General features: G+C 43.0%; 1 protein-coding gene across 7 annotated transcripts in view; it reads left to right on the forward strand.

Moving 5' to 3' along the window:
- Positions 1-18,163, forward strand: part of oxr1a (oxidation resistance 1a) — a 139,747-nt gene that overhangs the window by 107,995 nt on the left and 13,589 nt on the right. For 4 of the 7 annotated variants that reach the window (XM_053881787.1, XM_053881786.1, XM_053881789.1 and 1 more), the window contains 4 exons: positions 826-939; positions 13,150-13,302; positions 14,456-14,640; positions 15,817-16,457. In XM_053881787.1, coding sequence (XP_053737762.1) covers positions 826-939; positions 13,150-13,302; positions 14,456-14,640; positions 15,817-16,457 — 1,093 coding nt within the window. The remainder of the gene's footprint in view (positions 1-825; positions 940-13,149; positions 13,303-14,455; positions 14,641-15,816; positions 16,458-18,163) is intronic. The other 3 variants (XM_053881791.1, XM_053881792.1, XM_053881793.1) reach the window with 1 other exon arrangement.

The following is an 18,163-nucleotide window of genomic DNA, read 5'->3' on the forward strand; positions in this document are numbered from 1 at the left end:
GGTGACTCAGAGTGTTAGTTTCTGAGTCTTTTTGGTTTAATATTGTTTGTGATATCCTCACAAATTGATGGACCACATTACATCCTACACGCCTGAGTCCAATAGCAGTTATTCCAAACAGACGAGACTCGCTCAGCTAGTTAGCCATGTTCTATTTTCTCCACTGCTTGAACCAAAGTGCCAGTAATGGTGGTTTAGTTAAATGTTAATTGGAGTAGGTTACTGCTTTATTATGTTACAGCTGATCTTGTGTCAAGTAGGAAGCAGATGAATGCAGCATCGCCGGCTAGTCCTCCACAGACTTCAGAGAAAGGCTCCATCGTCTTTGTTTTTGTATTGTTCTGGCCTATGTCTTCGTTTTAGAGAGTAGGATAGTGCTGGTGGACTACCACCCTGCTGATGTCACACTGCCCTTCAATCAAAGTTATTCATAAAACTAAACATTTTTGTAATTCCAGCTGATGAATCTTAAATTCTGCATGCTAAATTAACATCTAAGTTGAGAATGCCTATTAAGCACTAACCTCCAGGAATGCCCACTGTATAGATCGAGTTAATTAATTGATCCAAAGCTGGGAAATGACAGTACTGCAGCAGTATACAATACAAACAAGACGAGTTTTAACACTGTCACGGTACTGTTTACTTGTTAGCCTACCTACGTCAACATGTCAAGACTCACTGCATGATTTCATTTCCACTGCCCTTCTGACCAAGTATGTGACAGACAACATGGTGTCCTGAATCTCCTCCAGTGCATGCATGAGCGTGTGTGTTGTACAAGGCTGACGTCTGTTTAAATGCAGACATGGATTGTGTTTGCAGGTTCTGTACGTACCTGATCCTGAGTACGTCTCCAGTGTTGGAAGCTCCCCCTCCCTCAGTCCCATCAGCCCCCTGTCTCCCACCTCCTCCGAAGCTGATTTAGAGAAAGTGACGGTATGTCGACACTTAATTCACTCTGTAGGACGATGCACACAATTGTTTTGTGTTTGAGTCAAACATCTGTTGATAGTTCTTAGTGTATTTCGCTGTCTATTCATGCTTGCTGTGGTGGAAGTTATCAAAGTGCACATCCTATGTTACTGTAATTACATTGAGTACACTGTCCAAGTACAAGTTAATCTAATTCCCCCCCCAAAAAACACTCACAAAAAAAACTCTAATTGAGTGAATATTATGTCCAATTTCCTTTATTGTAAAACATGCTAAACCTGTTGTACCTCCTCTTAAATTCAATGCACAGCCTCTGTTTCTCTCTCCCTTCTCGCTTGTAGTTGGAGACATATTTTTACGAAAAATGAGTAATATGACATGACATGCAGCAGAAACCTGCCACAACAGCAGTGACATCACCACCCAGAAGCCCCTTCTCCTTGTGTTTCCTTCAAGTCTGTATGTCCATAAAGTTGTGTGAATGTACATGGCAGTTCAGCGCAACAGCAAATATTTAAACAACAAAGAGCACCGATGTTACCGCTTGGTCTCTCGCCACATAAAGTGAACAAGTGAAGCATGGGAGGCAGGGCAGGAGTTCTGCAATGACATTCGCAAGGCAGTCTGATGCTCGGTCCTGACATTCAGGCTCTCCACTCGAATGAAAAGACGTCTGAGAGACAGCATGTGACACTCGTCGGTCAAAGAACCATTGAATAAATAGTATGACTTGCATATTAAACAAATATCTTTGATTGGGACACACTTTAGACCAAGACACATAAAAAAAAAAAACAAAAAAAAAAAACACTTGCTACCACATATTTAATTCAGTTCCATGTCTCAAACACCAACATACAAACAATATCAATGTGTCATGAAAAATTATAAATGCATCTTCTAAAAAAAAAAAAAGTGCTTTCGTTGGGCGACAGGAAAATAGTGATGTACAGGCTACACCAAAAATCTAATTAGGAAGTGAGGACTTGAGGTTAACTTTAAACTCCTTACTTCCTTCTTCTGTTGCTTATCCGGGGTTGGGTCGCGGAGGCAGCATTTGGAGCAAGGAAGCCCAAACTTCCCGATCCACACAAACCTCCTCCAGCTCTTCCTGGGGGACCCGAGGCGATCCCAGGCCAGACCGGAGACATAATCTCTCCAGCGAGTCCTGGGTCTTCCCCGGGGTCTCCTCCCGGTAGGATGTGCCCGGAAACCCTCCCCTGGGAGGCGTCCAGGGGGCATCCGGATCAGATGCCCGTGCCACTCAGACTTGGAGGTGCTGATCCTCATCCCGGCCGCTTCACACTCGGCTGCAAACCGCCCCAGTGCATGCTGAAGGTCCCGGTCCGATGAGGCCAGCAGAACCACGTCATCCGCAAATAGCAGAGATGAAATTCTGTGGTTGCGGGAACCGGATCCCCTCCGACCCCTGGCTGCGCCTAGAAATTCTGTCCATAAAAGTAATGAACAGAACCGGTGACAAAGGGCAGCCCTGGCGGAGGCCAACATGCACCAGGAATAAGTCTGATTTACTGCCGGCGATGCGAACCATGCTCCTGTTCGGTTATACAGGGAGCGGACAGCCCCTAGCAGAGGACCCCGCACCCCATATTCCCGGAGCACCCCCCACAGGACACCGCGAGGGACACGGTCAAACGCCTTCTCCAAATCCACAAAGCACATGTGGACTGGTTGGGCGAACTCTCATGAACCCTTGAGCACCCAATGGAGGATGGTGGGTGCTGGTCCAGTGTTCCACGACCGGGACGAAAACCACACTGTTTAAACTCCTCCTGGATCCGGGTTTCGACTATTGGCCGAAGTCTCCTCTCTAGTACCATGGAATGACCTTTCCAGTGTGATCCCCCCTGTAGTTGGAACCGGTCCCCTTTCTTAAACAGGGGGACCACCACCCCGGTCTGCCAATCCAGAGGCACTGTCCTCGATTGCCAGGCGATGTTGCAGAGACGTGTCAGCCACAACAGCCCTACTGCTTTTGGAACATGGAACTTTAAAGTCTTCGGCTAGAATTACATTTATTGGTGTTGATTCTTATTAGGAGGTCAAGAGATCAAAGGGGAACTGTTGTGGTCTCGTCGGCTGTTGGTTTATAGTACTTCGTTGTTGCATCAAACTCACAATAGAATGAAATGAAAAATATGAAAGAAAATCTTCTCATACTATAGTTATTTCATGTTTTGCAAAGCTGTACTTTCTTGTACTTGACTGATATGAAATATTAAATTGCCATCGCCTGTTACAGTATATGACTGACTGGCGCTCTACTTGGCCATCCACATATAGCTGGTATTGACATGTATCTGTGTTTTCCCCCTCACTGTCAATTATGCATAAGCATTAGGAAAGTGATATGTTGAATTGTATGTGAAGAAAAGTTCAGCCGTCTATAATGGTCCTTGGTCATCATATAAGCCGTCTGAGTGCACTTTAATGTTTAATATTATTTTTTTAGAGCACTACTCTTCACTAGTCTCTGCCTCGCTGCTTCACCGCTGTAGCGTGAGAAGTGCTGCAGAGCTTCCGTCACATGTTTTTTAACGTTAACGTGACCAGAGTTTTGGGCTGGTCAGCCGTTCACATGCACAAGTGAAATGAAGAGCTGGAGCATTCTCCCTCAGGTAGTCTGGCCACAGCATCCCAATGAGCCAATCACATGGCACCACTGGAAGCACTGCCATCTCTAGAGAAATATGACCGTTTGCTGGTCTCCATGGAAATGGGTGTCTTGTTTTTGTCACTTAGTGAGAAAATGGATTCTGCCGTCTCCATTGCCGTCAGTGTCAGTGCTGGGTTTTCGACATCCTTCCAACACAAGCGCTCCCGCTCGTCTGCACTCATCTATGTGCCTTAATTTCTCCACGCTTGCCGAAAGAAAGGCCCCCGTTCATTTCCTACTTATCTATTTGGGTCAGGCCTGTGAGAACAGGAGCATATTCTGCAGTTCTCCACAGGGGAGAACAGAGCGAAAGGCTGTGACTGCAGAGAAATTAAGCTTTTAAAAGTGATGCCGTGTCTGATATTTAGAAGGACTAATGAACGGAGAGGCTCACTCAGTCAGACAAGCAGCCAGGCAGCAATTACACTGGGCTGCGGAAGTGCGCTTGGAAGGCATGGGGAGTCTGTATACGTGTGTGTATACATCAGTGTGTCTGTACTCTTCAGTACTCTTTGTGTGCGTCTCACCACACGCATCCCTCGCATGTTATTTGCTTTTCTGTGGAGCAAGTGGCATCCAGGTGCTGTTTGATTGTAAACCACAGGAAGGACCCTAATAACTCGCTCAAGTTCTTTTATTTATTTTTTCAAGAATCCCTGGCTTGTTTTAATTACAAACCTATTGCGGTGCTCAGCACTCACTGAGGATGTTATTAAAATGAATGTCTCTGGGATGTGTGGAGTAAATGCCATCTGCAAGGAGCTGATGCGCTGCTTTTGAAAGAGAATCCTTTGGATGATTCTTTTAGTTCTAGTGCATTAAAGTAGGCAGATCTGGTCCTGACTAACTAAAGGATACTCGATTGGTTGGATTGTCCTCTCATTTGTTCATTACGTATAAAAATCAATTGCCAAGGCATTCTGCATATGCTACATATGCTGATGAGCACAGGAAGAACTGGGGTAACCTTTATTTTTATCCTCTTCCACAGGCCTATCTGCTTTTTGCAGTAAGACAGAATAACTGTTCTCTATGATCACCTCATTCTTATTACTCATTTACTGGAGGGAACACCAACAGTTCATCCTCATAGTATTAGCATAGTATCGGTTAAACAGCGTCATGCTGCCAAACTATTGAATCTTGTCACATCAAACGATGAAATCACAGGCAAGAGCTATTTTCCTTCTTTAATTTAGTGGGTACAACTAATATTCTGGTGCGCTCGATTGTCTGGAGTTTATGGTGCATGAGTATGTCTTACACTGCAAATGTTTATTTCATTTGTTTTTGGTTAATTCTTCACACTTCTAATAATTTTCTAAACATCATGGGCCACATACAGGTTAGGTGGCTTGGGAACTTAGGGTTAACATATTTAAGGCCAGTTTTTTTCCTCCCAATATTTTCAAGCTTTCACATTAACATTTCACATCAGTTAATGTTGGTTAACTCCAGTTAAGCATCACCCAGGTGCACCTGGTATATCCATGTGTACTTTCACTGAGACCTTGGTTCAAATACGGCTGGGATGACATTTCAGATGATGCCGATGTGTCACATACTACATCTGCAATAGACACCGCAGATGGTTAAGATGCAACACGTGATAGACATGACAAGAGATAAGGCTGAATCACCAGAGTAGATAAAAGGCACAGATCACATACAACAGCACTGATACAGCAGATACGACGTGACTTGACAGAGCACGGCAACAGATATGAGCAGGACGTGGCAGATAAGGCCCAATAATGTTCGAAGAGGGCTGCGCGGCAGCATTAAAATGGCGCTTCAGATATTTTGAGAATGTCTTTGTCTCTTTCAATTCTTTCCACATTACGCTTCTTTCAAGAGAATCAAATTGCCTGGTCTGCCAGTCACACAAATCCAGCCAAGACAACACAAATCAGGTTCAGACTGTTAGTTACAGTGTCGCTACACATTTTTCATATGTGCCACTTTGATCTCGAGATTGCTACCCAATTTGCCATCCTCAGAAATGAAGCGAGAGAGGCTAGCGATCACATTAAAAGATAGTCACTGACAAATCTACGAGGGTCACTTTGGGTGTCACCAAATCCTAGTTAACATTCAACCTTTTTTCCTTATGATGATCTTTTTTGCAAAAAAGCACTGACATGATGAAAGAAGTGTGCTGCAAAGTTTAGTGAGATGCAACACTGCTGACCTGTGGTGTGGTTTTTGCAGTTAGAACTAACTCGGATCAAGTGCTACTCCATTGAAAGGATGTGCAAGATTTGTAAATTTTGGTTTTTCCACCTTTTGTGTGAAGCTGTGGTGTTGTTTTCAGCAGCATTCTTGTCGATGAGGAATCTGTCATGCTGTCATTTTTATGACACTTTCATGGCATAAATTGAATAATTACAGGAATGTTCGTGACACATTTGTTGATGTTTATTCATGATATAACCCCCCACCCCCTCACCCCCCGCCATTCTTAAAACAGTTATTTAGATGGTTTGAGATTAACTACAATGCCCCCTAGAATTAATGTTCTCCTACCCAGTCAGTCACTGAGGTTGTCAGATATTGGTAATAAACATACGTATGGATACAAATTGTATTTAAATTTTCACATTAAGTCACCTTGTTTAGTCTCACTAAAACCTGTTTGACAAACGACATATTTCTTTGCATAGAGGTCAAACTTCTGTACTTTTCTAGGGTCGTTGAAGTCATTAACTCAATAAGGAACAGCGGGAGGAAGGTAGACAGAAGTGTCCTCCAGAACTGTGCCGGCAGGCCTGTTGATATTGGCAGCAAAAAGTAACACATCTTAGAGGCTTAGATTACTGTACATGTGCATGTGTGAATTCATGGACTTTCTGGCTGCTGGGCTCTCTGTTGGATTATTTGGCAGCGAGAGCTTCACTGGCATGCAAGCTCTCTAGTCATCTGTGTGGGCAGGCCGTCCTCTTTGTCCTAGCAGACTCTCCCCATGCTCTCACTGACTCACGCACGCACACACTCAGTGATTTCCAAGCTACTACTGTGACCTTCGTTTCTCTTCCTCTTTTGGCTCCCACATTCACTTCCTTTTCCTCTTCTGCTAGAGTGAGAGCCAACATTGGTGCTGAGGTACATCATACTGGGGTTTGTGTTGAGTTAAAGGAAATTTTTATGTTCCATCATTAACTAAAACTATTACCCAATGTTCTTAAGCGCATGAGAATGTCCACAGGGTGGTGCTAAAGATCAATTATTTTATTCTTCATCCAAGTGTCAGACAACTCCTGAACCTCCTCACATCCTGGTCAACTTCCTGTAGGGTCAGTGTTTAAAGAAACAGACTAAGCTCCCATCAGTGTGCAACAGTGAGCTAAGAGGGGACTGAGCTAAGAGTAGTTTTCTAATCAAGCTGGAGCGTGAGTTGGAGAGCGTTTATCAAGTTAGAAAAGTGAGTCATAAAGTAGTGTTGTAGAACCACATTTTACGTTCCTGGTTTTGTCTACTTATCAACTGCATTTAAACTCATCTACTTAGTGGATTTTCTGTCAAAATTAAACCCACATGTGTGAAATTGCGAAAGATTAGGTCTGTTTTGAGAAGATGCCACCAGATAGCCATCTACGTGCCTCTCTTGTGATGAAACTTGTTTACGTGAGGCAGGGGAAATGGAGAGCTCCGGCTCTGTGCATCAAACCATCTCAACAATTAGCTTTATTTCCCCAGAGTGCGCGCGTCTTTAACAACATTCTATCACATCATTAAAACATTTCCGTTCTTAATTTCTCCATGATTGTAAACATGGTTCCTCACCACATGATTTGAAGAAATGAGCCGCTCTCCTGCTTACAAGATGGCCTTGACAACACTGGGACATTAATGCGCAGCATGAGAAATAGATTAATACATCTCGGTGGGGGAAGCCTGGACAATGCCCTTGTCACCTGGCAGAAAAAAGCTACAAATACATTAATATTAAAAATGTGTCTCCATGAATATGTTGAAAAGGTTCTAATTTTTCAACAGCTTTTGAGTTCTTCTAAATCCAGTTCTATTCATTTTCCCCCCATTGAAACATGTTCAGCCAAAAGCTTGATGCTATTGAAAACTAATTCTACAGAAATCCAAATAAACCCATGTCACTGGTGTACAGTGTTTAAAGAAGTGACCTGCTTCATGAAACAATGGCCCCATCAGAAAAGTGAAATGATTTATCCACTCTCACAGCCAGAGAAGCTGTTCTGCTTGGTGCTAATGAGCTGCGGTCTGTGCTGCCTCATCCATGTTCTTGTGAGCACTTCTGCTCACCTTCAAGTTGGACCTCTTTAATTCACCGTTTTTGCCTATGGAGACATCTCCAATCAGTGGTTGAAAACTGGTTTCTGTTGAAGATGAACAGTAGCAAGGCAGATACAGCTGAACCAGTGTTAAAGTGACAGTCTATCACATGTGCTATTTCAGGTAAAAGGCAGGAGACTTCTACAGACCCTTGGCCCTCGCTCAGCCCATCACACTGGCACTTCACACCACCTTTCTGCTTCTGTCAGACTGTCCTTTGCTTTGTTATTTTTGCCCTCACTCTGCTTACCCATCCTCATCCATGCTCCCTCCCCCACCAAGTCGAGCTCTTTCATGTCTGGATTTCGGGCACCAGGTCCACTCTGTTTCCCTCCTCGTTTGAAGTTGCATCAGGGAAAAAAAAAATCCTGTGCATCAAAACTGCAAGCAGGTCATTTCAGGATACTACCTTGCTGTGAATCACTTGAGTGAGGACACAATTGTTTTTCCGCTGACTCTTGATGTGGAAGAAGCAATGCAAGACAAGACCCCACATTGACTGTGCAGATATGGAAAGAATTATTCATCAATATCTGTCATTTACATTTGGAAGTTGTCAATTAGACCAGGCTAAACAGCATAAATCAGCAAGCACATAACAAATCTTGTTCAGTTTAAAATACAGTATACCAAATCCCAGCAGTGTAACAGAAGCAATAATAAAAGTTTGGTCAATAAAATTATAATTTAAATTATATATTTTTTTAAAAGATACGACATCAATTACAATCTTCTAAATGGTAAACGGCTGTCATTAGATTCCAATGTTTTCTCTCATCGGCCTGCAACAACCATTTCATCAGCATATTTCACCACAGCAACAGAGGATGATTGACAGCATGAGTATTTGTATGTGTCCTGTGGAGGAAGTGTGATTTTGCAACACCTCCTTTTCTCCAGTGCGGCCAGGTTTAATGCGAGGGAACATTAGCTGCCTTGGGTTTTTAATGAGGTGGGCTGTGTTATGACATGTGCTTGTGCGTGTCAGTACTGCTGCTGTTATTTCTGTCATATTCAAGTGCATATCCTCCTCCTCTTTGTGTTTCACCCAGAGGATGGAAGCCAGTTTGGATGAGTCACTGGGAAGTGACTTTCTGGTGAGTGGTTCACTTTAGCAGGTGAGGTTTAAGTGGTTAACTATATTTGAAGCACAAAAAGTCCCACGTCTGGTTCTCAACTCTTCCTGTTTCTGCTCAGGAAGTACAGTATATAGTCACAGATCACAAAAAGTCAAGGATGCTCCAGAAATTGTTGGGTTGTGATCCTGTTGGAGAAGGTGGAGCTGGAATTGTCCAGCCTCTTCACAGTTTCTGGGTGTCTGGGGGTCAGTTGCTACTGGCTGTTTGAAGAGGCATGTGGGGAGGTGTGGGAGTGGATGCCAAGAGGACAGCAGACAGTTGTTTCAGGATCTCACTCACTCTTCTACTTCAGTCTTTCTCATGATAGTCTTCCAGCCACATTCCTCTAGGAAATACTTCTTTCTAATGCCAGATAATGAAATTTAACTTCTATTCACAGAGTCACATTCTATAATGTGTCGCAACTGGTACTGCTGCATTGAAAAATGTTCCCTGTGTGTGAAAGAAAGTTTAGTCGGGATTCATTATTTTTGATGGTAATCAGTTCATCAAAATTCATCCCTTAAGTTACAGCCGTAATTTTAACAGCATAGAACAGTGTTTATTTTCAAGTATGTCCTCGCTTGACATGAGTCGGGAACTTAAACGGTCTACTGTCCTGCTCAGTCCAGTCTCTGTGGTCTTATATTTAGCTAGTATCATTTAAGTTTTAAGGTTCTTCACGATTGTCGTAGGAATGCCATGACGCTACAGTCCCCTACTGTCTTAGGGGTATTGCATTCTGAAAATTATGTCCAAAAATATCTTCAGGCAGTGATATTGGGTAGAAAAACGTGTGTGGATGGAAATGAGAGGCTTTGTGGAGATTGTGCTGTCACAGTGTCTTGCTATAGTGTTTGTTTTTTCAATTCGCTGATAATTTTGGGAACACTTAAGATTGGGGAACACACTCGCGTGTTTATCTACGGCAAATATTTGGTAGTTATTGTATATAATGAAATATAATGAATTTTTCAGGGATAAAGGTGGTTACTAATCAATACTTAATATTGATTAATTACTGGCTAATCTACTGACATGAATAAGTTGTTTATTCAGGGTAGTAAATGTTCCCTAATCTAAAATGTCTAAAAGAAAAATCTAAAATTTTGTCTCTAAGGGTAAGCAGACCGACACTCATATCAAGCCTAGATGAGTTCCATCTATTCATAACAAATGATGATAGTTAAGTTTGTTTTCTTTAAGTCTCATGCAGTTCTAATACGTCACGTGGTATTTTTATGTGTTTAACCGCTATATCTTCTCTGCTTCTTCTCTCACTGCTTCCTCTTCAATCTCTGTGTTCCGTCCTGCAGGCTGTTGTTCACTCAATCAGGCCAACACTCAGTTCCATCCCACAGAACGTCTCTGACACTTGTCCCAGTGGACAGTCATTCAGACAAACTTAAGTCAGACTCTCCCCACGGCTGGCGCTCAGCGTGGCAGCAGTCCACTCGCACAGACACCAAGCCCACCACACCTCGTCTTTCCAACCCAGCAGACATGCCATCTGTGTCTGATCACAGACAACCAGGCCGTAAATGAAGACGCAGTAACAAATCGCTCAAGAGCCTGTGCTACCAAATGGCAAAACTGAGACATAATTTCACATCTATTCTCAATTCTCAATATTTTTTGTCCTATAACTGTTTTGTCTATTATTAGGAACCTATTGGAGCAATATTGTTGATAGCAGTGATTTCAGTGGGACAGCAGGTGGAAGTAACATTCAGTCACAGGAATTGTATGAACATAACCCTATAGTCTCATATATATTTTTTTAAATGTTTAAAACTTTAATGGGTGAGTTACAAATCATTAAACCTTTAATAGACTCCACTACTCAAATCAGTAGTGAAGGATAAATGCTGTGTGTCTGTTGCTGTAAAACCTTGCAATCAATATTAATTCATAGTCATTTTCTCGAGTAGAATCATTTCTGTGTACTTTATATTGGATTATTTCATTCATTTTGTGCTGAGAAATGTTGCTTACTCCCCCACTGTGGTTAGAAATCATTTTCATGTCCACTTGATTGAGCCTTACTGCACGGTACAGTTCCTTACCACGTTCACAGTTTAATAAAATGTAGATGACACATTCCAGTTGCATGTAGAAGCACATGACTGTGTACATGATGTGCTTATGACTTTCCAATGGGGAACCCTGAAGGCCATCTACGCCTTCAGAGGGATGAGTCTGAGTGTGTGTGTGATTCTTGTGACGACCGAGTCTGGGGAAAAACCCTCCTTGTGAGGACATTTGGCTCAGGCAACCTAAGTTTGAGGATTAAAACTCATTTTAATAGGTTTATATAAGTCATTCTAATAAGTTTGGTTCAGAGTTCTGGTTCAGGTTAGCCATTTGTTTTGGGCGGCTAGGTTTAGGGTGAGAGGCTGGGGAAAGCATGAAAGTCAATGAAACCTCAGTGTCCTAACATGGATAGAAATATGAATGTGTGTGTGTATATTCCTTGAAAACACTCATCTTAATAAGTCAGCACATGGGACCAAGAGCCCTGCTTGGAATTGTTTACTGTTATCAGTAGACAAGACTCACCAAGCGGCAGGGAGTCTTTTGGGGAACCGATCTGCAGATAGATGTGCAGCACTGCTAACATGAGACATCCTGCAACACTTCTTAATTGTCATGTTTCTGTTTCACAATCCTTTTTTGATTCATTTCACTTGGTATGTGATTGTGATTACATGGCGCCATTACCATGTTGATCGTCAGGAGAAACGGCATCATTGTTATCTGTTTCCGATGGCAATACATCCTTGCCGACGTGTTTTTGATGGCTTTTGATTGTCTTTACTTGAGTATATTTTTCATTGCTGGGACACTATTGCTGTTTAACTCGAGAAATGAGGTTGTTACGCCGTTTCATTCCATTGATTTGCTGATCTTTGCCAGTAACGACCTGTAATGCCCAATGTTCACCACTGTATACTGGTGTTCAGTTTCAGGTGCTCTGTTTATACACAGCACTGTGAAGTACGGGCTGAGTTATAGAACCAAAGACTGACATCGCAGAATGGATAATAACTACGATTGTTGTTTATTAAAATTGTTTTGACCTAACCGGGAGGAACAAACATTTCTGTATGATCAATGACACGATTGATAATGAGATGCTTTTGAGTTCCTCAAAAATAACTCGTTTTTTTTTTCCCCTCAGTGAATTCTCTTTTGGCTACATTTCAGTCCATTAAGATTGAAATGTGCAACGCATGCAGTGAAATTAGAAAAATGTTGCATCGTGGAACAATAAATCCGCTTCCTGATAATTTGCCATTTGTGCCTTGGTTACACAGGTGTGTTTGTGCACAGTAAGGCTGTAATTGGGTGGAGAACTTCTGGGTTTCTCTAGCATTTTGGAAATACCATCCGGATCAAGGAGGTTTTTAAAGATTTTTCACCCTCTATCTAGCCATCCAAAGACATCATTTTCAGGTGGCTTAAGAAGATGGTGGTGCAGTGGGGTGGTGTTCCTGGCGTGCTGCAACTAATGCTTTCATTACAGCCCAACATGAGCTTTAAATGTAGGTCATAACATTGATCTTATTATGAGCAGATTAGCTGCTTGGCAGAGATCTGCACTCACACTGTGCTTATGTATTGTATACTGTGTATATATGCATTGTTGGTAACAAATGAATTAGTGTTTTGTCCATGCACTTTTCTTGACTGAAGTGACTCTAAAATGTAAAGCGGACACTAAAAAGAGCAATGATTTAATGTGTCTTTTTGCATGTAATTACTACTGTCAAGTGAAGCTGTAGGAGTTCTGCTCATGTGACACATCCCTAGACTTCTTGGAACCTCATTGTCCTGCTGTGCAGAAATCATCTGCTTATTTATGTGCAATAGATTCGGGAGCTGAAATACATTAGTCTGATCAAATGTGACAGAGATTAGCTGCAGCATTGCAGTGAACCAAGCTCTCCTTGTTTGGCCGTTTCTCATTATTCTTTAAGTTTGAGGAAATGTTTTTCTCATTGCCACGGTAGTGGAACGTGACTGGAGGCAATCAAAATAATCTACCATCAGATAAATGAGTGACAATGATGTTCACCCCTCATGCCTGTTGTGGCTCTTCTCACTCAGGACTCTGATGGCCCCCCAAGACCAGAAGGTGTTCATGTCCCATTCTTCTCGGCCCTGCGCAAGTCCAGAGTGGTGTCATCCACCTCCGAAGAGGAAGAGGCTCTCACAGAGAAATTCCTCAAGATCAACTGCAAGTACATCACCAATGGCAAAGTAAGAGACTAGTATCGTGACATGATGTGTTCTCATGGAGGGTAAGGGCATGGTGCTTTAAATATTTCAACCACTAGAGCTGCGAGTCCAGCCATTACCATTACATTTCCAATCAATCCTGTTTCACTGCTGCTTCAGCGAAAATTGAGATTAGACACGCAATGTGTAAGGGGCGACAACGTTAGCAGAACCAGCTAGCAATAGTCTACTGAAGTAGAGCAGAACATTGCTATGGCTAGTTTGTATAGTTTTCTTTTGCTAGCACTTCTTCTGCGCCTCCTGTCTGAGTTGAAGGACCTGTGCCTTGCGACATGCTACCACCTGCTGTCTGATTTAGCTCATTGCAAATTGTGGCGACAAAATAAATGTAGGCTGATAATATTTGTTTAACAAAAAAAATCACAATTTTTGGTTTTGAGTGTCTTGCTGGAGCCCCCTTGTGGTTTCTCTTGCATGCCATTTTAGTGACATGCATTTTAGCTGGGGGAAAGTTCATTATTTTAACCATTTAACCATTCTTTTTGTTTAGTATTCATCAGAAAAGTATGATTGATGTATTGCATATAGATTTCTGTCTTTATTTTTGGTGATGATATTGTTACACTCTATTCTCCTCCTTTTTGTTAAACACTTACTGTAAAGGCACAATTAAACAGCGGTTTGCGACAAGTGTGCAAAGCCATTGATCGCTTGTATGACCCTGAGCCTTGGTCAATTACAGGACAAATTAACGTTGTTGCTTGCTGTAATTCACCTCAGGCAGAATGGCAGCTCACCAGCTAAACGTCATTTCAATACAGCGTTTCCTCCATCACTCACTATCCCAGTGACCGTGTGTCTGGGCAGCATTTTTGCCCTCTCACACAAACACACACACACACACACACACACACAGATCCATGTTATTGAACCGTTGCTGATTCACTTCCAGGTACCAAATGAAAACATTGAAGTAGTCGGTGCTGACAGTCAATAACTTGTACTTGATTTAGGACATTTGTGGCCTCAAATGGATTTGGCCTGCAGTAGTTTATGTGCTACAGCCTTTGATTATCTTTTTTACGGAATGAAAATGCCATGCAGTTCTATTTATAATCTATCAAGCCTTCCGATGGATCCCATTGTGTTTTGTTTTTTGTTTTTTTGCCTGCAGGGTGCTGTGAGCGGGGTGTTGCTGGTGACGCCCAACAATATCATGTTTGATCCCCACCGGATGGACCCGCTGGTCCTTGCTCATGGCTGTGAGGAATACGGTATCATGTGTCCACTGGAGGAGGTGCAGTCGGCCGCCATCTTCAAGGAGATCACTGACCCCAAGATCCGAGAGACTGTGCCCGAGTATGTAAACTTATAAGTATCCATGTGTCCAACAAGTGTTGTACAAATCAATTGTGATAATTACTCTATGTCATTGTGTCGGTTTATCTACCACCATATTCCAGGAAAATCTGGATTTTAACCAGGAACTATTAGTATTAAAAAATGTGAAGACTAGTCTGTGAGCCATGACATTCTTGGTGGGGCACTTGATTTTAGTTTTCTAAGAATCTTGAAATTTGCTGGGTTGTTTTTTGAAGAAATGTGCTTCTTTGTTTGAGGCAGTTGTTAGCTTCATACTAACACTGTTTGGCAGGAGCATGACAACGGATGGAATACATTTTGTAGTGCAGTTAAGTTGAAAAAAACGAGTGAGAGTTAGAAAGCTAGTCACTGAGAGTGAGACAGCAATCCACACTTCTCAGCAGCAATGTTACGAAGACAAGGCTATTTTAGTCTGAGACAGTAACTTCACTGTAATAGATTATATTTGATGTGTTTATTACAAGTAGTAAATGTATTATTAGTTGGTGGTCAACCACATACCTCACATAGGACTCTGGTTACGGTTAAGTAGATTGGTCAGAAAACGTGGAACAGCATGGGAAGAATTTCATTCTTCATGCTCTTCTATTCACCACAGTTCAAGCCATATCCCATCATGACCTTCATAAAACTGCTGCTATAACACTCCAATCCCTCCAACTTTTGACTGCACCCATTGCCAGATTGCATCAGCAACCAGTCGACAGTTTAATTCCTCAAGTGTGCACGCCAAAATAAAAAGTAAGCGACAATAATAGGAGGGTTAATGAAGCATGCCTTCACCCTCCTACGTTCTGATTGCTGCAGTCGCTGCAGAGAATTGAACAACCGCTATTTCAGGTTTCCATTCTGCCTGGATCACTTTTTGTGTTATTGCCAATACTAAACGTAAAGAACCTAATTGTTGCATTTGTTTTTCGCCCCGTAAGAGGAAACTAGTGTTCTAAGCTCCTCAGGTGTTTCCTGTGCAGCCGGCAAATTACTCTTTTCTTCATGCGAGTATCAGACTTGGCCGTTTTCCCTTCCATGAGTCATTGTCAGCCACACTGGCTATTCACACAGCTTAGCTACAAGTACCTGTGCAGATACACAAGTCAGATACTCTTTTACCTTCAAGTGAGTTGTATTTATTAACGCTGTTTGTCTTCACAGTGATTTGGAGCCTCTGCCGGCTGAGAGACACCCCTCCCAGCAGAAAGAGTCAGAGCATCGACAACGGGAGCCAGGAGCCAACGACAGTGGCAGCACCGCACCGCGCAGCACCGAGGGCTCAATTTCAGAAGATGTCTTTACAGAGTCAGAGTTGTCCCCTATCAGAGAGGAGGAGCAAGCCTCTAGCGAAGACGTGCGTTTGGATAAGTCTTTGGCCGCCTCCACAGAGTCTGTGCAGACCGTGACACAGGTGGAAGCAACAAACATCCCGGCCCCAAGCAGTGCTCACAGCTCCGTCACTCATTCAGAGCAGCCTGTCACGGAGAACGCCTCTGAGGAGGGCGCTCCACAGGACGCCGTGATAAAAAACGAAAGCCACTCGCCCATGGGATCCAAGCAGCACAGTTTAGAACAGCCCCCAAGCACACCCACCACTACCACCAGCACCACTACTAGCCAGGCCCATCATCCCAGCAGCAGCACCTCACACCCGGGCTCTCAAAGCTCAGCAGTACCAGGTGACGCTCACATAGAGGAGGACGTAAATGAGGGGACGGAGGACTCTAAATCAGACACTATGCAACAAGGGAAGGAGAATGTAGACAAGGAATCCGAGGAGGGAACACAAAACTCCTCTGAAGGTGGGTGAATTGATTTTAGAAAGATATTTTTCTAACATTCAAAGGGCTATTTTCTGGCTTGTGCTGTTACCAGACTTCTTTTCGTGAATGCTCATGTTTGTCAGAGAACTATCAAAGTCCCTGCATGTGTTGTCAGACTGCTTCATGCCGCCGCTTGATAACCTTCCTGTTCCCTCTGCATTGCTGCTAGTAATTGGGACATAAAGTCGGAAGGGAATCGTTGCCTTTCAGTGGTTATCGGCTTGGCAAAGCCAGCCAGTGGGTTTATGGAGCTTAATGCAACTCTTTGATCTGAGACTCTGGTGGTCCGGACCGGTGTGAGCGATAAGAGAAAGCCTATCAAACGCAGAGATGCTGCAAACACACCTTGTGCCCAAAGGCGCAACGAAGACGATTAAAACAGACATCAAAAGGACATCCACAAAGGCTTTATTCATAATGGCGTGATTTTTATTTCAAAGCTTTAAATCTGCTTTATGAGTGGCCATCTTATCGTGTGGTCAGTTAACACATGTTTTGTACTCACAAACCTATAGTTGATTCTGTGTGTACTTGGCTAATATTTGTTTTTGTGTTCTGTGTGAACCTTTACACAACATCAGGCCTGCTTTTAAGCTCAGCCACATGTACATCATGTCGTTTCTGAGTGGTGTTTGTAATGGAAGAGTCAGGTGATATGTATCGGCATTTCATAAGCTCAGGTGTGGCTGTCACCTACACTTTTGTTTGGGACCAAAGTTCTGAGCCTCCGCCTTTGTACTACAAAGGAAATAAAGTCAGTGACAGCAGTTAGCTGGCAGTGAACAAACCTAAGGCCAAATCCCTAAATAGTAGACCTACTCGTACCTCACAAAAACTCCCCTCCAAGCCATTCTAAGCCATATTGGTCAACCCGAAATTACATTATAAATAGATAATTTTTCAAGAGATGCCAGTTGAGGTGGGTTGGACATCTTGTCTGGCCCACTCCTGGAATCCTCCCTGGTGAGGTGTTCTGGACAACTTGGAGGAGGCTTAGAGTGTCTCTCTCTGGATTTACCGCTCTCTCTCTCTCTCTCTCTCTCTCTCTCTGGATGAACAGAAGAGTATTACCCCAGAGGAAGTGGAGGATGCTTATCGGGAGAGGGAAATAGGTGGAACTCTTCCATGGGAGGACACGCTGTGACCTGGCAACACAGTCATGGGAAGCCATGGCTCAGCTGACCTTAATAGGTGGTCTAACAAGCAATGGGGAAAATATCCCGATGAAGAAGAAGCATGTTTTTGAAACACCCTCAGTGATACATGACTTCAACCAAAGACACCAACATTGGGCTTGTGATCATCTGAGGAAGGTCCAAAGAACATAAGTGGGTGTGGCTTTGGCCAATGGACTTATTTTATCTATCTATTTTGCAAACTGTACAGCAATGTTTCTTCTTCTAGAGGGATTAGATGAGGGGTGTCAAACTCATGATGCTGTAATCTGCCACTCAATTGGTTTAAGCCGCTTGATATTATTTACCAATGTGTTTTTGATGAAGGTCAGATCCAACCTGAACTCAGTGTCTGGTCCTCTCGCTATGGGCCCTCTGGCTTGACAGAAGCCTCTTGTGGTTCTCGCCTACGCTCTTTGGCCCACTCCGACACACCGGGCTGTAACTCCTGCAAGATTAGTCTCCCTGGGAAGAACACAATCTGGATGGCGTGGGGACGCTTTGTCATTC

This window comes from Synchiropus splendidus, chromosome 12, assembly GCF_027744825.2.
Source record: "Synchiropus splendidus isolate RoL2022-P1 chromosome 12, RoL_Sspl_1.0, whole genome shotgun sequence".
Lineage (NCBI taxonomy): Eukaryota > Metazoa > Chordata > Actinopteri > Syngnathiformes > Callionymidae > Synchiropus > Synchiropus splendidus.